This window comes from Pleurodeles waltl, chromosome 3_1, assembly GCF_031143425.1.
Source record: "Pleurodeles waltl isolate 20211129_DDA chromosome 3_1, aPleWal1.hap1.20221129, whole genome shotgun sequence".
Lineage (NCBI taxonomy): Eukaryota > Metazoa > Chordata > Amphibia > Caudata > Salamandridae > Pleurodeles > Pleurodeles waltl.
The window spans coordinates 20,886,323-20,907,598 of NC_090440.1; the positions used below are offsets into that span (position 1 = coordinate 20,886,323).

Consider the following 21,276-nt stretch of genomic DNA (forward strand, 5'->3'; position numbering starts at 1 on the left):
GTGCTGGCTGCAGGAAGGTTGGAGGCCCACTAGTGCAGTGGTTTGCCTAAGAGACCTGGCCCTGGGGAGGATGCAGGCGCACTGGTACTGGGGAAGGGGTAGGAAACCTGGCCCTGGGAAGGATGCAGCTGCAGGAAGGATGCAGCTGCACTGGTGCTGTAGAAGGGTTAGGAGACCTGGCCCTGGGGAGGATGCAGCTGCACTGGTGCTGTAGAAGGGTTAGGAGACCTGGCCCTGGGGAGGATGCAGCTGCACTGGTGCTGTAGAAGGGTTAGGAGACCTGGCCCTAGGGAGGATGCAGATGCAGGAAGGATGGAGATGCACTGGTGCAGGGGTTTGCCTAGGGGACCTGGCCCTAGGAAGGATGCAGCCGCAGGAAGGATGGAGATGCACTGGTGCAGGGGTTTGACTTGTGGTGCTGGCTGCAAGAAGGATGGAGGTGCACTGGTGCAGGGGTTTACCTGCGAGAACTGGCCCTGGGGAGGATGCAGCGGTGCTGGCTGCAGGAAGGAAGGAGGCGCACTGATACTGTAGAAGGGTTAGGAGAACTGGCCCTGGGGAGGATGCAGAGGTGCTGGCTGCAGGAAGGATGTAGGCGCACTGATACTGTAGAAGGGTTAGGAGAACTGGCCCTGGAGAGGATGCAGCTGTGCTGGTGCAGGGGGTTGCCTAGGAGACCTGGCCGTGGGGAGGATGCAGCGGTGCTGGCTGCAGGAAGGATGCAGCTGCACTGGTGCAGGGGTTTGCCTAAGAGACCTGGCCCTGGGGAGGATGCAGCTGCAGGAAGGATGGAGGCGCACTAGTGCTGTAGAAGGGTTAGGAGACCTGGCCCTGGAGAGGATGCAGGAAGGATGGAGATGCACTGGTGCAGGGGTTTGCCTAGGAGACCTGGCCCTGGGGAGGATGCAGCTGCACTGGTGCTGTAGAAAGGTTAGGAGACCTGGCCCTCGGAAGGATGCAGCTGCAGGAAGGGTGGAGATGCACTGGTGCAGGGGTTACTTGGGGTGCTGGCTGCAGGAAGGATGGAGGTGCACTGGTACTGTAGAAGGGTTAGGAGACCTGGCCCTGGGGAGGATGCAGCGGTGCTGGTTGCAGGAAGGATGCAGCTGCACTGGTGCAGGGGTTTGCCTAGGAGACCTGGCTCTGGGGAGGATACAGCGGTGCTGGCTGCAGGAAGGATGGAGGCGCACTGGTGCTGTAGAACGGGGTAGGAGACCTGACCCCGGGGAGGATGCAGCTGCACTGGTGCTGTAGAAGGGTTAGGAGACCTGGCCCTGGGGAGGATGCAGCGGGGCTGGCTGCAGGAAGGATGAAGGCGCACTGGTACTGGGGATGGGGTAGGAGACCTGTCCCTAGGGAGGATGCAGCTGCACTGGTGCTGTATAAGGTTTAGGAGACCTGGCCCTGGGGAGGATGCAGCTGCACTGGTGCTGTAGAAGGGTTAGGAGACCTGGCCCTGGGGAGGATGCAGCTGCACTGGTGCTGTAGAAGGGTTAGGAGACCTGGCCCTAGGGAGGATGCAGCTGCAGGAAGGATGGAGATGCACTGGTGCAGGGGTTTGACTTGTGGTGCTGGCTGCAGGAGGGATGGAGGTGCACTGGTGCAGGGGTTTGCCTGCGAGAACTGGCCCTGGGGAGGATGCAGCGGTGCTGGCTGCAGGAAGGAAGGAGGCGCACTGGTACTGTAGAAGGGTTAGGAGAACTGGCCCTGGAGAGGATGCAGCTGTACTGGTGCAGGGGGTTGCCTACGAGACCTGGCCGTGGGGAGGATGCAGCGGTGCTGGTTGCAGGAAGGATGTAGGCGCACTGGTGCAGGGGTTTGCCTGGGAGACCTGGCCCTGGGGAGGATGCAGCGGTGCTGGTTGCAGGAAGGATGTAGGCGCACTGGTGCTGTAGAAGGGGTAGGAGACCTGGCCCTGGGGAGGATGCAGCTGCAGGAAGGATGGAGGCCCACTAGTGCTGTAGAAGGGTTAGGAGACCTGGCCCTGGGGAGGATGCAGGAAGGTTGGAGGTGCACTAGTGCAGGGGTTTGCCTAGGAGACCTGGCCCTGGGGAGGATGCAGCTGCACTGGTGCTGTAGAAGGGTTAGGAGACCTGGCCCTGGGGAGGATGCAGCTGCACTGGTGCTGTAGAAGGGTTAGGAGACCTGGCCCTGGGGAGGGTGCAGCTGCAGGAAGGATGGAGATGCACTGGTGCAGGGGTGACTTGCGGTGCTGGCTGCAGGAAGGATGGAGGCGCACTGGTGCTGTAGAAGGGTTAGGAGACCTGGCCCTGGAGAGGATGCAGCTGTACTGGTGCAGGGGGTTGCCTAGGAGACCTGGCCGTGGGGAGGATGCAGCGGTGCTGGCTGCAGGAACGATGGAGGCGCACTGGTGCAGGGGTTTGCCTGGGAGACCTGGCCCTGGGGAGGATGCAGCTGCAGGAAGGATGGAGGCGCACTAGTGCTGTAGAAGGGTTAGGAGACCTGGCCCTGGGGAGGATGCAGGAAGGTTGGAGGTGCACTAGTGCAGGGGTTTGCCTAGGAGACCTGGCCCTGGGGAGGATGCAGCTTCACTGGTGCTGTAGAAGGGTTAGGAGACCTGGCCCTCGGAAGGATGCAGCTGCAGGAAGGATGGAGATGCACTGGTGCAGGGGTTTGCCTAGGAGACCTGGCCCTGGGGAGGATGCAGCTGCACTGGTGCTGTAGAAGGGTTAGGAGACCTGGCCCTGGGGAGGATGCAGCTGCACTGGTGCAGGTGGTTGCCTAGGAGACCTGGCCCTGGGGAGGATGCAGCGGTGCTGGTTGCAGGAAGGATGTAGGCGCACTGGTGCTGTAGAAGGGGTAGGAGACCTGGCCCTGGGGAGGATGCAGCTGCACTGGTGCTGTAGAAGGGTTAGGAGAACTGGCCCTGGGGAGGATGCAGTGGTGCTGGCTGCAGGAAGGATGTAGGCGCACTGATACTGTAGAAGGGTTAGGAGAACTGGCCCTGGAGAGGATGCAGCTGTGCTGGTGCAGGGGGTTGCCTAGGAGACCTGGCCGTGGGGAGGATGCAGCGGTGCTGGCTGCAGGAAGGATGCAGCTGCACTGGTGCAGGGGTTTGCCTAAGAGACCTGGCCCTGGGGAGGATGCAGCTGCAGGAAGGATGGAGGCGCACTAGTGCTGTAGAAGGGTTAGGAGACCTGGCCCTGGAGAGGATGCAGGAAGGATGGAGATGCACTGGTGCAGGGGTTTGCCTAGGAGACCTGGCCCTGGGGAGGATGCAGCTGCACTGGTGCTGTAGAAAGGTTAGGAGACCTGGCCCTCGGAAGGATGCAGCTGCAGGAAGGGTGGAGATGCACTGGTGCAGGGGTTACTTGGGGTGCTGGCTGCAGGAAGGATGGAGGTGCACTGGTACTGTAGAAGGGTTAGGAGACCTGGCCCTGGGGAGGATGCAGCGGTGCTGGTTGCAGGAAGGATGCAGCTGCACTGGTGCAGGGGTTTGCCTAGGAGACCTGGCTCTGGGGAGGATACAGCGGTGCTGGCTGCAGGAAGGATGGAGGCGCACTGGTGCTGTAGAACGGGGTAGGAGACCTGACCCCGGGGAGGATGCAGCTGCACTGGTGCTGTAGAAGGGTTAGGAGACCTGGCCCTGGGGAGGATGCAGCGGGGCTGGCTGCAGGAAGGATGAAGGCGCACTGGTACTGGGGATGGGGTAGGAGACCTGTCCCTAGGGAGGATGCAGCTGCACTGGTGCTGTATAAGGTTTAGGAGACCTGGCCCTGGGGAGGATGCAGCTGCACTGGTGCTGTAGAAGGGTTAGGAGACCTGGCCCTGGGGAGGATGCAGCTGCACTGGTGCTGTAGAAGGGTTAGGAGACCTGGCCCTAGGGAGGATGCAGCTGCAGGAAGGATGGAGATGCACTGGTGCAGGGGTTTGACTTGTGGTGCTGGCTGCAGGAGTGATGGAGGTGCACTGGTGCAGGGGTTTGCCTGCGAGAACTGGCCCTGGGGAGGATGCAGCGGTGCTGGCTGCAGGAAGGAAGGAGGCGCACTGGTACTGTAGAAGGGTTAGGAGAACTGGCCCTGGAGAGGATGCAGCTGTACTGGTGCAGGGGGTTGCCTACGAGACCTGGCCGTGGGGAGGATGCAGCGGTGCTGGTTGCAGGAAGGATGTAGGCGCACTGGTGCAGGGGTTTGCCTGGGAGACCTGGCCCTGGGGAGGATGCAGCGGTGCTGGTTGCAGGAAGGATGTAGGCGCACTGGTGCTGTAGAAGGGGTAGGAGACCTGGCCCTGGGGAGGATGCAGCTGCAGGAAGGATGGAGGCCCACTAGTGCTGTAGAAGGGTTAGGAGACCTGGCCCTGGGGAGGATGCAGGAAGGTTGGAGGTGCACTAGTGCAGGGGTTTGCCTAGGAGACCTGGCCCTGGGGAGGATGCAGCTGCACTGGTGCTGTAGAAGGGTTAGGAGACCTGGCCCTGGGGAGGATGCAGCTGCACTGGTGCTGTAGAAGGGTTAGGAGACCTGGCCCTGGGGAGGGTGCAGCTGCAGGAAGGATGGAGATGCACTGGTGCAGGGGTGACTTGCGGTGCTGGCTGCAGGAAGGATGGAGGCGCACTGGTGCTGTAGAAGGGTTAGGAGACCTGGCCCTGGAGAGGATGCAGCTGTACTGGTGCAGGGGGTTGCCTAGGAGACCTGGCCGTGGGGAGGATGCAGCGGTGCTGGCTGCAGGAACGATGGAGGCGCACTGGTGCAGGGGTTTGCCTGGGAGACCTGGCCCTGGGGAGGATGCAGCTGCAGGAAGGATGGAGGCGCACTAGTGCTGTAGAAGGGTTAGGAGACCTGGCCCTGGGGAGGATGCAGGAAGGTTGGAGGTGCACTAGTGCAGGGGTTTGCCTAGGAGACCTGGCCCTGGGGAGGATGCAGCTTCACTGGTGCTGTAGAAGGGTTAGGAGACCTGGCCCTCGGAAGGATGCAGCTGCAGGAAGGATGGAGATGCACTGGTGCAGGGGTTTGCCTAGGAGACCTGGCCCTGGGGAGGATGCAGCTGCACTGGTGCTGTAGAAGGGTTAGGAGACCTGGCCCTGGGGAGGATGCAGCTGCACTGGTGCAGGTGGTTGCCTAGGAGACCTGGCCCTGGGGAGGATGCAGCGGTGCTGGTTGCAGGAAGGATGTAGGCGCACTGGTGCTGTAGAAGGGGTAGGAGACCTGGCCCTGGGGAGGATGCAGCTGCACTGGTGCTGTAGAAGGGTTAGGAGACCTGGCCCTGGGGAGGGTGCAGCTGCAGGAAGGATGGAGATGCACTGGTGCAGGGGTGACTTGCGGTGCTGGCTGCAGGAAGGATGGAGGCGCACTGGTGCTGTAGAAGGGTTAGGAGACCTGGCCCTGGAGAGGATGCAGCTGTACTGGTGCAGGGGGTTGCCTAGGAGACCTGGCCGTGGGGAGGATGCAGCGGTGCTGGCTGCAGGAACGATGGAGGCGCACTGGTGCAGGGGTTTGCCTGGGAGACCTGGCCCTGGGGAGGATGCAGCTGCAGGAAGGATGGAGGCCCACTAGTGCTGTAGAAGGGTTAGGAGACCTGGCCCTGGGGAGGATGCAGGAAGGTTGGAGGTGCACTAGTGCAGGGGTTTGCCTAGGAGACCTGGCCCTGGGGAGGATGCAGCTGCACTGGTGCTGTAGAAGGGTTAGGAGACCTGGCCCTCGGAAGGATGCAGCTGCAGGAAGGATGGAGATGCACTGGTGCAGGGGTTTGCCTAGGAGACCTGGCCCTGGGGAGGATGCAGCGGCACTGGTGCTGTAGAAGGGTTAGGAAACCTGGCCCTGGGGAGGATGCAGCTGCACTGGTGCAGGTGGTTGCCTAGGAGACCTGGCCCTGGGGAGGATGCAGCGGTGCTGGTTGCAGGAAGGATGTAGGCGCACTGGTGCTGTAGAAGGGGTAGGAGACCTGGCCCTGGGGAGGATGCAGCTGCAGGAAGGATGCAGGTGCACTGGTACTGTAGAAGGATTAGGGGACCTGGCCCTGGGGAGGATGCAGGAAGGATGGAGGCGCACTGGAGCAGGGGTTTGCCTTGGAGACCTGGCCCTGGGGAAGATGTGGGAAGCATGTAGGTGCACCGGCTCTGGGATGATGTAAGGGCACACAATATGGATAAGACTTGGCAGGCTAGTGCCAAATTACCCCTGCCCGCCCCTTACTCGCTTTGCAGCGGGATCGATGTGCGCCGCTTGGCCTTCTGCACCATATTGGCCTGGTTCCGAAGGCTGATTCGCACCACGGACGGTGCCAGCTTACAGGGCTCCCCATCCACCTGCACTGGTATGGGCTTGTTGGTGACCAGGAGCACCTGCCGGCACTGGTGTAACCGCTCCCCGTGGCCTCCCACCTGCAGAGCCGCCTGTGGACAGAAAGAGACACTCAGGCATCTGTATAAAGTGCAAGGCAACATATAGGAAATCAGTTAACAGGGTCATGGATGAAGCAGCTAGTAGTCTAACTTGTGGGCTTGTCAGCAGGTAACACCAGCAGGAAGAATGCATAGGCCAGCCAGCAGGGGCCACGCATGGGACAACCACCAGTGGCTGCACAAGGGCCAGCCAGAAGGGGCCACTCGTGGGTTAGTCAGCCAGCAGGAGTCACTCAGGTGCCAACCAGCAGGGGTCACTCACGTGCCAACCAGCAGGGGCTACGCGCGGTCCAGCCAGCAGGGGACAGGCACGGTCCAGCCAGCAGGGGACAGGCACGGTCCAGCCAGCAGGGGCCGCGCGTGGGACAGTCAGCAAAGGCCACGTGTGGGACAGTCAGCAAAGGCCACGTGTGGGACAATCAGCAAGGGCCGCGCCTGGGGCCGCCAGCAAGGGCCGCGCCTGGGGCAGCCAGCAAGGGCTGCGCCTGGGGCAGCCAGCAAGGGGGGCGCCTGGAGCAGCCAGCAAGGGCGGCGCCTGGGGCAGCCAGCAAGGGCGGTGCCTGGGACAGCCAGCAAGGGCTGCGCCTGGGACAGCCAGCAAGGGCCGCGCCTGGGGCAGCCAGCAAGGGGGCCGCACCTGGGGCAGCCAGCAAGGGGGCCGCACCTGGGGCAGCCAGCAAGGGGGCCGCGCCTGGGGCAGCCAGCAAGGGCCGCGCCTGGGACAGCCAGCAAGGGCCGCGCCTGGGACAGGCAGCAAGGGCGGCGCCTGGGACAGGCAGCAAGGGCGGCGCCTGGGAAAGCCAGCAAGGGCCGCGCCTGGGACAGCCAGCAAGGGTCGCGCCTGGGACAGCCAGCAAGGGCCACGCCTGGGGCAGCCAGAAAGGGCCGCTCCTGGGGCAGCCAGAAAGGGCCGCTCCTGGGGCAGCCAGAAAGGGCCGCGCCTGGGGCAGCCAGTAAGGGCCGCACGTGAAACAGCCAGCAAGGGCCGTGTGTGAAACAGCCAGCAAGGGCTGAGCAAGGTCTAGCCAGGAGGGGCCACTCATGGGTTAGCCAACAGGGGCCAGGCATGAGCCAGCCAGCAGGGGTCAGGCATGGGACAGCCAGCAAGGGTCATGAGTGGGACAGCCAGCAAGGGTCGTGCGTGGGACAGCCCGCTAGGGCTGCGTGTGGTGCAGGCCGCTAGGGCCGTGGGGCAGCCAGCAAGGGCCGCGCGTGACACAGCCACCAGGGGCCACAGAAGGGGCCACTCATGGGTTAGCCAACAGGGGCCAGGCATGACCCAGCCACCAGGGGCCACGCACCAGTGGCCAGCAGAGGATACGCACAGTCCAGCCAGCAGGGGCCAGACATGGGCCAGCCAGTAGAGGCCACACAAGTGCTAGCCAGCAGGGGCAATGCATAGACTAGCCAGTCAGCAGTGGTCACTCATGTGCCAGTCAACAGAGGCTACGCATGGTCCAGCCAGCAGGGGCCAGGCACGGTCCAGCCAGCAGGGGCCAGGCACAGGCCAGCCAGCCATGGCCAGGCACAGGCCAGCCAGCAGGGGCCATGCATACACTAGCCAGCCAGCAGGGGCCATGCATAGACTAGCCAGCCAGCAGGGGCCATGCATAGACTAGCCAGCCAGCAGGGGCCATGCATACATTAGCCAGCCAGCAGGGGCCATGCGAGGGACAGACAGCAGGGGCCATACATGAATCAGCAAGCAAAGGGCCACACACTGGCCAGCCAGCCAGACATAGCCATGCATGGGCCAGCCAGCCAGCTGGCGCCAGGCACAGGCCAGCCAGTGCCACATACGGGCCACCAAGTAGGGGCCATGACAAGGCCAGCGACAGAGCCCACACATGGGGCAGCCAGCAGTGGCCACGCAAGTGCCAGCGAACAGGGTCCGCACACAGGCCAGCCAGCAGGGGCCATGAAAGGGCCAGCAGGTGGAGAGCCCACGCATAGGGCGGGCAAGCAGGGGCCATGCTTGTACTGACACCAGCAACTCATAACTTTAAAGACAGGGATAAACATTTAGAAGTGGCCCATACTTGGGACATGCCCCATACTTAGCCTCACTTTGACCTAGTCCTGTTTTACAGACTCAGCATCACACACTACCTCTTTTGCATCAGCTGCTGACTCTTGCCTCAGATATGCTCTACCCTGTACTGGGTCTTTGTAGGTGGCCTGTAAACATCTAGCATATGCCCTGCCCTGGGTACCAGTGACTCTTTAGGCACATGAGTTAACACGACCGCCTCAGACTGCAATACCTACCAGAGACGCCATGGTGAAACCGATGACTTCGATGCAGCCGTCGTCATGCCGCTGGGGCTCAAAGTCATGGTGCTCTCCTGGATTACCCCATGGCATGGTGCCCGCACAGTACCTGCATAACGTAAAGAAAGCATTATCTATTCATGAAAAGAAACAGCACAGCCCCTGCCTAAAGTCAACATAATGCATTAGTATCCAAGAGAGCACAGAACCTGCCTAACCTCACCACAACATAGTATTCAAGAGTACAAAAGTCTAAAGTCTCCACATCACAGTGTCCTAGAGAGCACAGAACCTGCCCAAAGTCACCACAACACAGTGTCCAAGAGAGCACAGAACCTGCCAAAAGTCACCATAACACAGTGTCCAAGAGAGCACAGAACCTGCCAAAAGTCACCACAACAGTGTCCAAGAAAGCACAGAACCTGCCTAAAGTCACCACAACAGTGTCCAAGAGAGCACAGAACTTTCCTAAAGTCACCACAACACAGTATCCAAGAGAGCACAGAACCTGCCTAAAGCCACCACAACACAGTATCCAAGAGAGCACAGAACTTGCCTAAAGTCACCAGAACACAATGTCAGAGAGAGCCCAGAACCTGCCTAAAGTCACCACAACACAGTATCCAAAAGAGCCCAGAACCTGCCTAAAGTCACCATAACACAGTATCCAAGAGAGCACAGAACCTGCCCAAAGTCACCACAACACAGTGTCCAAAAGAGCACAGAACCTGCCTAAAGTCACCACAACACAGTATCCGAGAGAGCACAGAACCTACCCAAAGTCACCACAACACAGTATTCAAGAGCACAGAACCTGCCTAAAGTCACCACAACACAGTGTCCGAGAGAGCACAGAACCTGCCTAAAGTCACCACAACACAGTATTCCAAGACAGCACAGAACCTGCCCAAATTCACCACAACACAGTGTGCAAAAGAGCACAAAACCTGCCTAAAGGCACCACAACACAGTATCCAAGAGAGCACAGAACCTGACCAAAGTCACCACAACACAGTATCCAAGAGAGCACAGAACCTGCCTAAAGTCACCACAACACAGTGTCGAAGAGAGCACAGAACCTACCTAAAGTCACCCCAACAGTGTCCAAGAGAGCACAGAATCTGCCTAAAGTCAACATAATGCATTAGTATCCGAGAGAGCACAGAACCTGCCTAAAGTCAACATAATGCATTAGTATCCGAGAGAGCACAGAACCTGCCCAGTCACAACACAGTATCCAAGAGCACAGAACCTGCCTAAAGTCACCACAACAGAGTATCCAAGAGTGCACAGAACCTGCCTAAAGTCACAACACAGTATCCGCGAGAGCACAGAACCTGCCCAAAGTCACCACAACACAGTATTCAACAGCACAGAACCTGCCTAAAGTCACCACCAGACAGTGTTCAAGAGAGCACAGAACCTGCCTAAAGTCACCACAACGCAGTATCCGAGAGAGCACAGAGCACAGAACCTGCCTAAAGTCACCACAACAGTTTCCAAGAGAGCACAGAACCTGCCTAGAGTCACCACAACACAGTGTCTGAGAGAGCACAGAACCTGCCTAATGTCACCACAACAGTGTGCGAGAGAGCACAGAACCTGCCTAAAGTCACCACAACACAGTGTCCGAGAGAGCACAGAGCACAGAACCTGCCTAAAGTCACCACAACAGTTTCCAAGAGAGCACAGAACCTGCCTAAAGTCACCACAACACAGTGTCTGAGAGAGCACAGAACCTGCCTAATGTCACCACAACAGTGTGCGAGAGAGCACAGAACCTGCCTAAAGTCACCACAACACAGTATTCAAGAGCACAGAACCTGCCTAAAGTCACCACAACACAGTGTCCGAGAGAGCACAGAACCTGCCTAAAGTCACCACAACACAGTGTCCGAGAGAGCACAGAACCTGCCTAAAGTTGAGGGTTGAGGGGCTGGGATTCCTTTGAAACTGAGTATTCTAGAAGCATAAGTAGCTTGGCACTCTATGACACTGTGGACACACTGACTGGACAGCCTGTGGGCTCCTGCCATCCTGACCAAGCGCGGACAGAAGAGTTTGATAATCCTGCCTCCTTGTCCAGAGGTTGTGAGTCCACAGAACTCCCCAGATCCACAATGCTTTGAATTCCTTAAGCGCATAGATCAACTCTGCCCGATGTCCAAGATGCCCTCACACCAAAGGATAAGCCCCAGTCTACAGAAGGATTTACTAAGGGTAATGAAGAGGGGAAATGAGTGGTTTGTCATCCATAAGGCACAATTGAGGCTCTCTGAGACCAGTAGATCTGAACAGTGCTCAATATTATCTCAACCATTTCAAGAGGCGCTTTGATAACAAGAGCACAGTGGAGGTGGACGTAGGTTGGCGCTGGACATACGGTGGTGGTATTGACGAAAAAAGTCAGTGACACTGCTCCTTGTACCGCGGATTGCTTCAGACCACAGTAGGGTCTTATGTGAGAGGAGGAGAAATTCTGAAGCTTACATAAAGGAAAGGGGAAGTCGAGCCTCGGCTGCAAGAGTGAGATTATTCCCACGGTCTGTGCCTGACCACCTCTTCCAGTGAATCTATAGCTTGGTGCTTGAAGGAGGATGTGGGAGTCCACCTGCTAAGTTAATAAGGTGTGTAACTGCATGCTGTGTCACAGAGGGTTCACACAGGCACATACATGTGAGTAGGAGGAAGCTGAGATTGTTGTTGTTGAATCCGAAAGTCAATGTCGCTCAGGCAGGGCGAGGGATATGTGGTCTACTGGCAAGCTTTGCACTGTCTGGGACCCGTGCGGTTTACTACCCAAGAGGAGGATGCTGGCATAGCCCAGGCTTGAGAAGACCACTGAGTCAGTGACTACTAAATCAGAGCATGACAAGGCCTTTCTTGGGAACTTAAGTTTGAAGAATCTACTTTTGGTCCTATCTGAGTGGGCCCTGATGTATGAAAGCTCAGGCTCTGAATGTGAGACGCAGAGAAGCTGGTGTGATGTAGGATGTAGGACAGAGGGAGACTTAGGGATGTGCACAGCTTCAGTACCATGATTGGGGTACTTGCACCTGTTGAGTTGGCGGCCGCTCTGCCCATCCACTTCTTCAATGAGTTGAGGAAGCAGCGGGGCCAGAGAGAAATGTGGTGTCCGGCTTATTGAGAAGTTTGCAGGCTCAATTCATGAAAATATTGATAATGAAAGGGAAAGAGTGGGGAACCTTGAGTAGCCCTTCAGCAGAGCAGGGACAGCGAGTAAGTTGTTTGACCCCAGTGCTTATTTAGTTCTACTGATGAAAATGTTTTAAAATAGCCACTGCTTGGCCTTCAAACTATGACAGCTTGTCAACAGAAACAGCAGCTTCTGTGCATTTTATCTTTTTTCTAATAAGGTGCCTGGAGAATCACACAGTAGCCAAGCCTTCTAGATCACTCATGCCAATGGGGCAAACCTCAACTGGACCTCAGCAACAATTTGAGACTAATTGCTTCATAGGAGAGAGCCTAGGTCAGGTCAGTGGACTTTTCCTCAACAGTGCGTACTTTTGTCAGAATCACAAACACCTTGGAAGAGCCGGGAGGATGCTTTCCTCAGGACCGCTATTCATCCTACTCTTGCCTAATACCTTCCACTTGTCTGCCCCTCCTCACCTCACTTTAATCCTTTCTACGGCACTCACACTGGTTACTCGCAAGGTCTACACTATAAAAGTCACATATGTCTGCAAACATGCAATCTTTCTTTTTGCTTGCTGCCAATGAAAGCGCTACTGCGTATTCTGTAAAGGCGTTGGATCAGTTGGCCATTGGAGAATCCCTTAATTGACTCTCTTGACTTTCTACCATTTTCTGCTGTTCCTGAGTGACCAAAGGAATGCGGCTATAATACCCAGTGCACTGCCATCCATAGCAGGGCTCCCCAACCCTACTTGAATGCTGATCTGAACCCCAGCCTCACGAGGAGCTAGATGTTTTTTATATTTAGCGTCAGGCCATTAACTCTTCGGACTGTGGCATGGCATCCTAAGGCTGAAGGGGAGAAGGTGCCATTTAGATACTGAGTCCCCTGTCACCCTATTTTTCACTGTCCAGTTATGTCCAGCAGAAAAGCTGCCCCAAGTATTTGGGTGGTGGACCAACATCTGGAGGCTCTAGAGCTTGGCCTAGTAATAATTTTGGATAACACCTGACAGATTTCAGCTATCAGTGCATTTCTTGATCATTGTTACAGTAACATTTGAGAGAGTATGTACTTGAGTTTAAAAATGGCAACAAACCTAAAAGATTTGTATCTATACAAGTTACTTCTGTAATTTAAGAATTTGTATCCTAGGTTGTATGGTGCTGTATACATCACAACACTACATTAAAAACATAAGACATCTTAACCATCTATTGCAGTCTCCAGTTAGTCAGACTGACTAAACTTTCTCCAGGAAAGGCCTCTGCCTGGTTTATAATTCACACATGGTTTCATCATTTTTTTTAAAGCAAGAAGGTTCTGTTCCAGCTTAAACTTAACAGGCAGGTAATTACAGAAATGTTTATTCTCCCCCTCTCCCCCATTCAGCTTAGAAAATTAAGGACTATGTGGAAGCCATTAGAAGGGGCTCTCCACTTTCTGGTACGAGGATACAAAGTTTACCATTCTTCAGCTATGTGCGTGCCAGTGTCCAGATCCATTTCTGCACTAAACCAGCAGGTTTAGCAGCACCTGCTGAGATCTCTGTAGCCAGTAGTGCCTTTGGTGAGTTGAGCTTGTGAAATCCCCCTTCCCAACTCATCCATATGAATATTGCCATGCATCCTGGTTGCTTTTCAGTAGTTTTTGCTCAGCTCCTCAAAGGCCATTTCAGTAATACCACACCTTTATCAGGACTCTGGCTCTACAAAATCTCATATTGAAAAATCTCAAAGAAGCTGCCCGCTCTCGTGGAAGTAGCTCCCTAGAGAGGTGATTTAATCATCCACTGATGAGGTCTTCCAGTGTCCTCTACTTTCCAGAGAACGCAATCAATAGTTGAGTGAGTATATTTTTTAGGGTACCCAGGTCCTGATGCTGAACCCTAAAAAGAGCGCCGAAACTTGTTGACTCCATGAAAAGATGTCAGCTTTGAAATGTTATGCCAGGTGCACAATTACCTCATTAAAGTTGACCCATATCTATGAGCAATGTTTTAAAAACCTTGGTACCTTATCCAAAACTGCGCACACGTGTCATTGGTTAGATTTTGTTTTATAGAACTGGCATTGGTGACTTACTGATCATATGATACCCGAGAATAAGCAACTTTAAGAGTCAGCAGTCATCTCTAGCCCCGGGCTTTGGTAGACGGGTGCCACACAGCACTTACTGTGCTAAACATATGCAGTTAGAGGAGCTATAATCAGAGCCAAACAGAGACCCCATCATAACAGAGTGTGGCTGGTGCATCACTGATCTGTCTGTCTCGTACAGATTGCAGGATTATTAACTGGCACAACTGGAGTGTTGGCCACCATGTGCTGCCACATTGTTTAAAACTGGACCTACTGCTTTAGGTAGGCACCGTGCAGCGCTGGTGAGCAGGTATTCATGCAACGTTCGCAATACACGCTGCTACACGGTGGCATGTTTTTTAAAATCAGGTGGCCAGTCAGGTAGGGACCAGAGGTAAGTCGAGTATATCATGCCTGCTTCTACCACCAGGTTAAGAAACTGACAGTACTCTCAACCAGCCCATCACACCCAACAACTTCACCATCAACACACTCATCCTCAGGCCTGGTACACACCACACACATTACAGCTGTGTGGGTTCCTGGGGCATTGGAATGTGGTACTAGTAACATTCAGAAATGTAAACATATACCCTTTCAGACAGACTACATGGAAAATTATGCTGTAACATGAAAAGTTTGTCCCTATTTTTCCAAGAAACATCATTTGAGGGTGTGGGGGGTCTCCCTGGAGACAGCTTGAGACACTAGGCCCACTCTGCTTCAAGCTCCTGCCCACCACTGCTCTTACCGGGGGATGTTGAGAAACACGATGCATTGCAGCTTCAGCTCCTGGATCTTGGAGGTCAGGTCCGTCCCGTCGCACTGAAGAGCAGAGAGAAGAGAGCATCAATGCATCTGATGTCACTCCATAGGTCCAGGACCTGCATAACCCCCATAGCTCCTTCCTTACCCCCATGCAGAGAATAGCAACAGGAGCCTCTCAAACATGCCGCGCGCGCAAAGAACCCCTGCGCCCCCAGGCTGTGGAAGGCCGTGCAAGGCTATAAGAGAGGTGTGGTCCTCCCTGGTCTCAGGCATTAAAGCAGGTCTCTATATTGTGTCCTTAATCTTGCAAACAAAACACTGATCGATTTCTCAACAACTGCAGAAACTCTTAAGGTAATCCATGGAAGCGATACAGCCCTTGTTTACAGTTCACCTGCTCCACTCCAGGCACTGCCTAACAGCACTTGCTTTTCCAGATGTTGTGTTTCTTTATTTTTTTGCCACATGTGCCAATTTTGGTTGTGATTCCATAAGGAAGTCTGTTAAGGAGTTATACAGCTGTCGAAATAATGGAAAATAAAATGCTATGTTTACAGATCGCGGATGTACGCGGTGTGGTGTGGAGTGTGTTGTGCGATGTACAGTATGTGTATATGGAGTGTTTTTGGCGTGTGTGTGGTGTGATGTGAGTTGTCTGTGGAGTGTGTACGAGGTGGGTGTATGTTGCATGTGCCATGTGTGTCATTTGTGTGGGGGTGTGGTGTGATGTGGAGTGTGTGTATGGTATGTGTGTGTGAAGTGATGTGGAGTGTGTATTTACGGTGTATGTGGTGTGTGTGATGTGTATGAGGCACATGTGCACGCTGGTATGTGAAGAGTGTGTGTATGTGGTGTATGTATGGAATTACAGGGAGTGCAGAATTATTAGGCAAATGAGTATTTTGACCACATCATCCTCTTTATGCATGTTGTCTTACTCCAAGCTGTATAGGCTCGAAAGCCTATTACCAATTAAGCATATTAGGTGATGTGCATCTCTGTAATGAGAAGGGGTGTGGTCTAATGACATCAACACCCTATATCAGGTGTGCATAATTATTAGGCAACTTCCTTTCCTTTGGCAAAATGGGTCAAAAGAAGGACTTGACAGGCTCAGAAAAGTCAAAAATAGTGAGATATCTTGCAGAGGGATGCAGCACTCTTAAAATTGCAAAGCTTCTGAAGCGTGATCATCGAACAATCAAGCGTTTCATTCAAAATAGTCAACAGGGTCGCAAGAAGCGTGTGGAAAAACCAAGGCGCAAAATAACTGCCCATGAACTGAGAAAAGTCAAGCGTGCAGCTGCCACGATGCCACTTGCCACCAGTTTGGCCATATTTCAGAGCTGCAACATCACTGGAGTGCCCAAAAGCACAAGGTGTGCAATACTCAGAGACATGGCCAAGGTAAGAAAGGCTGAAAGACGACCACCACTGAACAAAACACACAAGCTGAAACGTCAAGACTGGGCCAAGAAATATCTCAAGACTGATTTTTCTAAGGTTTTATGGACTGATGAAATGAGAGTGAGTCTTGATGGGCCAGATGGATGGGCCCGTGGCTGGATTGGTAAAGGGCAGAGAGCTCCAGTCCGACTCAGACGCCAGCAAGGTGGAGGTGGAGTACTGGTTTGGGCTGGTATCATCAAAGATGAGCTTGTGGGGCCTTTTCGGGTTGAGGATGGAGTCAAGCTCAACTCCCAGTCCTACTGCCAGTTCCTGGAAGACACCTTCTTCAAGCAGTGGTACAGGAAGAAGTCTGCATCCTTCAAGAAAAACATGATTTTCATGCAGGACAATGCTCCATCACACGCGTCCAAGTACTCCACAGCGTGGCTGGCAAGAAAGGGTATAAAAGAAGGAAATCTAATGACATGGCCTCCTTGTTCACCTGATCTGAACCCCATTGAGAACCTGTGGTCCATCATCAAATGTGAGATTTACAAGGAGGGAAAACAGTGAACAGTGTCTGGGAGGCTGTGGTTGCTGCTGCACGCAATGTTGATGGTGAACAGATCAAAACACTGACAGAATCCATGGATGGCAGGCTTTTGAGTGTCCTTGCAAAGAAAGGTGGCTATATTGGTCACTGATTTGTTTTTGTTTTGTTTTTGAATGTCAGAAATGTATATTTGTGAATGTTGAGATGTTATATTGGTTTCACTGGTAATGATAAATAATTGAAATGGGTATATATTTTTTTTTGTTAAGTTGCCTAATAATTATGCACAGTGATAGTCACCTGCACACACAGATATCCCCCTAACATAGCTAAAACTAAAAACAAACTAAAAACTACTTCCAAAAATATTCAGTTTTGATATTAATGAGTTTTTTGGGTTCATTGAGAACATGGTTGTTGTTCAATAATAAAATTAATCCTCAAAAATACAACTTGCCTAATAATTCTGCATTCCCTGTAGATGGAGTGTGTGGTGTGGAGTGCATATGGGTGTGGAGTGTGATGTGGAGTGTGTATAGGATGTGTGTCATGTGTGTAAGGTGTGAAGTGTGCATGGGTGGGATGAGTGTGAATAAGGGGTGTGTGTGTGGTATGTGTATGGGGTGTGTGGAGTGAGGTGTGGAGTGTGTGTTGGGTGAGTGTGGAGTTTGTATTGGGTGTGTGTGGCGTGTGTGTGATGTGGCGTGTGGGGTGTGATGTGGCGTGTGTGGTGTGATGTGTAGTGTGTGGTGTGATGTGTAGTGTGTGGTGTGATGTGTAGTGTGTGTGCGTTGTGGGTGTGTGAGGTCTTATGTGGAGTGTGTAAGGTGTATAAGTGAGATGGGGCATGGAGAAGGGGGTGACACAAGGAACTACATGCAGAAGGAGAGAGTGAAAAGGCAGTAGCGGAGAGGAGGGAGGTGACGTGTCGGATGTGCACATGAAGGACTTCAGAAAGATGAAGGGAGGAACGTGGCACCAGTGTCTAACATAAAGAGTGCAGAGGGAAGTTATGTGAAGGGAAGAACAAGACTGATTGAGACACCACAAAGACCACTATCCCTTCCAAAGACCTTATTAATATTTAATTCAGTCTCATATATTCAGCATTACTCATGTTTGATATAATCAGTGATATAAATTTTGTTGTGAACAATTAGCAGATTGTAGGCACTAATCCCAAAGGTGTGGACTGTTGAAGGCCCACATTGGTATGTCTGGATGCAACAAAAGAAAACTTACAAACACATCCCAGATGCTGGTCAAGGGGCACGTTGAAGCACTGTAGTTTAGTCCATGTGCTCAAAACCACACCCACAATTACACAGGCCCCGCCTCTGGGAGGGGCTCCTGGTTATGCTTGTTTGGCCAGGTCTAAATTACAGTCCCTCCTTTTTTCATCCAATTTAAAGCACCAACAGAGTGTTAGTTCTCTCACTCAGAACTCTACCTACAAGACCATCCCCTGTGCCCCCAACCCTACCTTCCGCAGCCATGGCAGGCACTACTTACCACCACCTTGATGTGCTTGGCCAGGTCTCTGGAGCTCCCCGTTAGGAAGTCGGAGAAGGCTGTCTGCAGAGGACCAAGGGGGCAGGTGGTGCACCATCGCCAGGAGTAGAGCAAGGAAGGGCAGGTGGGGAGAGAGAAGGAGGAGGAGGGAAAAGTAAAAAACATGTTCAGACGTACCCCATCAAAATCATGTCCGTCCTTGCAAGACACCCCCAAAGGTGTCTCATCAGAAGTCAAACAACCACAGCTGCACAGCAATCCCCGTTGGCCGGAAAACAACAGCTGCACCTATTCACTCTCCAACACCAGAGGAATAAAAGATCTGTACCTACCTACTTTACAGGGCCAAAAACTACAACTGTCCACTCTACAGGGCTATGAGCTGTACTCACCTACTCTGCAGGATCAAGAGCTGTACTTACCCACTCTACAGGATCAAGACTTGCGCATGTCTACTCTACAGGGCTAAGAGCTGTACTTACCCACTCTACAGGGTCAAGACTTGCACATGTCTACTCCACAGGGCTATGAGCTGTACTTACCCACTCCACAGGGTCAAGACCTGCACATGTCTATTCTAGAAGGCTCAGAGCTGTGCCCACCCACTCTACAGGGTCAGGACCTTCACATGTCTACTCTGCAGGAACAAGAGCTGCACATACTCACTCTACAGGGTCAAGACTTGTGCATGTCTACTCTACAGGGCTAAGAGCTGCACATACTCACTCTACAGGGTCAAGACTTGCGCATGTCTACTCTACAGGTCTAAGAGCTGCACTTACCCACTCTACAGGGTCAAACCCTGCATGTCTACTCCACAGGGCTATGAGCTGTACTTACCAACTCTACAGGGCCAAGAGCTGCACATGTCTACTCTATAGGGCTAAGAGCTGCACCTACCCACTCTACAGGGTCAAGACCTGCACATGTCTTCTCTACAGGGCTAAGAGCTGCACTTACCCACTCTAAAGGGCCAGGAGCTGCACTTACCCACTCTAACGGGCAAAGACCTGCAGCTACCCACTCAACAGGACCAAGAGCTAAATGTACCCACTCTACAGGGCCAAGAGCTGCACTTACCATCGCTACAGGGCCAAGCGCTGTACTACTTCACTCTACAGGGCCGAGAGCTGCACGTACCCACTCTGCAGCAACCGCTATCTAATAGTGCATGACAAGAACTGCAGTGAACACTATCAAATAGTGCATGACAAGAACTGCAGCACCCGCTATCAAACAGTGCCTGACAAGAACTGCACCAACACCTATCTAATGGTGCCTGACAAGAACTGCAGCACCCGCTATCAAATAGTGCATGACAAGAACTGCACCACCCGTGCATGACAAGCACTGCACCGCCCGTGCATGACAAGCACTGCACCTCCCGTGCATGACAAGCACTGCACCACCCGTGCCTGACAAGAACTGCAGCACTCACCTCTGTAACCCAACATAGGAGTTGCATCAAACCTCTCTCCAGCACTAAAAACCAGGCCTGCACCTGCCCCTTCCCCTCCCCACGGAGAGGGACTGCTTCTTCCCATCCACAGACCCCAGAAGCACTGGTCCCCTCCCAAACACCACATAACAGAAGCTGCACATCCTCTCTCCCCCCAAATCTCCTCTCCCCCCCACAACCTTTTCACCCCACATCCTCCCCACCTCCTATACCCCCAACACCCAGACCCAGAGGTTCACATCCCCTCCCCCCCTACACCCCTCACTTCCTATACCCCCAACACCCAGACCCAGAGGTTCACATCCCCTCCCCCCACCTCCTGTACCCCCAACACCCAGAGGTTCACATACCCTCTCCCCCCCCACATCCTATACCCCCAACACCCAGACCCAGAGGTTCACTTACCCTCTCCCCCCACCTCCGATACCCCCAACACCCAGAACCAGAGGTTCACTTACCCTCTCCCCCACCTCCTATACCCCAACACCCAGAAGCAGAGATTCACATACCCTCTCCCCCCCACATCCTATACCCCCAACACCCAGACCCAGAGGATCACTTACCCTCTCCCCCCACCTCCTATACCCCAACACCCAGACCCAGAGGATCACTTACCCTCTCCCCCCACCTCCTATACCCCCAACACCCAGACCCAGAGGATCACTTACCCTCTCCCCCACCTCCTATACCCCAACACCCAGACCCAGAGGATCACTTACCCTCTCCCCCCACCTCCTATACCCCCAACACCCAGAACCAGAGGTTCACATCCCTTCCCCCCCACACCCCTCACTTCCTATACCCCCAACACCCAGACCCAGAGGTTCACATCCCCTCTCCCCCTACACCCCTCACTTCCTATACCCCCAACACCCAGACCCAGAGGTTCACATCCCCTCCCCCCACCTCCTATACCCCCAACACCCAGAGGTTCACATTCCCTCCCCCCCCCACATCCTATACCCCCAACACCCAGACCCAGAGGTTCACTTACCCTCTCCCCCCACCTCCTATACCCCCAACACCCAGAATCAGAGGTTCACTTACCCTCTCCCCCACCTCCTATACCCCCAACACCCAGATCCAGAGGTTCACATACCCTCTACCCCCACATCCTATACCCCAAAACCCAGAAGCAGAGATTCACATACCCTCCCCCCCCCACATCCTATACCCCCAACACCCAGACCCAGAGGTTCACTTACCCCAGCATAAAACATTTTATTCCGAAACCGACTGTTGAACTTCTCAGGATTGGCTTCTGTGGGAGGAAGATCAGCGAAGGGGAAACAGTGAAGATGTGGCGAAGAGATGGTTAGGAGCTTGAGAAGAAACAATCAGTATAATTCTGTGTATTCATGATTCACCTCCCCCACCACCCCAATCAACCCCACCCGTCCTCATCGCTCCTGTCAATTCCACCCTTCGCCAAACTGGCATCAACCCCACCCTTCGCCCTGCCATCAACTCCACCCTACACCCTGACCCATTCTACTCAGCTCTCTACATTCTTCCTCTTAACTCAGTCCTCCCCCTCTCTATCATCAATTAAACTCTTCCCACCCCTCCTGTCAACTCAATGCAGTGCTCCGAGGGCCCCACTAAAGATCTAGGGGACAATCTAAGATGGGAAACGACCAACTCAGTGCACATTGAAGTCCAGCTTGGGGCCACTGGAGGTGGGGGGCATCAGGTCAGAGTGTGGATAAGAGGGCCTTGGAT

At 54.1% G+C, this 21,276-nt stretch overlaps 1 protein-coding gene across 15 annotated transcripts in view; it reads right to left on the bottom strand.

Annotated features, from left to right (window-relative positions):
- DGKZ (diacylglycerol kinase zeta) overlaps positions 1-21,276 on the bottom strand; it is a 731,702-nt gene that overhangs the window by 198,309 nt on the left and 512,117 nt on the right. For all 15 annotated transcript variants that reach the window (XM_069221731.1, XM_069221725.1, XM_069221730.1 and 12 more), the window contains 5 exons: positions 20,760-20,815; positions 18,096-18,158; positions 14,625-14,698; positions 8,627-8,738; positions 6,150-6,349 (listed from right to left, as the gene is read on the bottom strand). In XM_069221731.1, the coding sequence (XP_069077832.1) occupies positions 6,150-6,349; positions 8,627-8,738; positions 14,625-14,698; positions 18,096-18,158; positions 20,760-20,815 (505 nt within the window). The remainder of the gene's footprint in view (positions 1-6,149; positions 6,350-8,626; positions 8,739-14,624; positions 14,699-18,095; positions 18,159-20,759; positions 20,816-21,276) is intronic.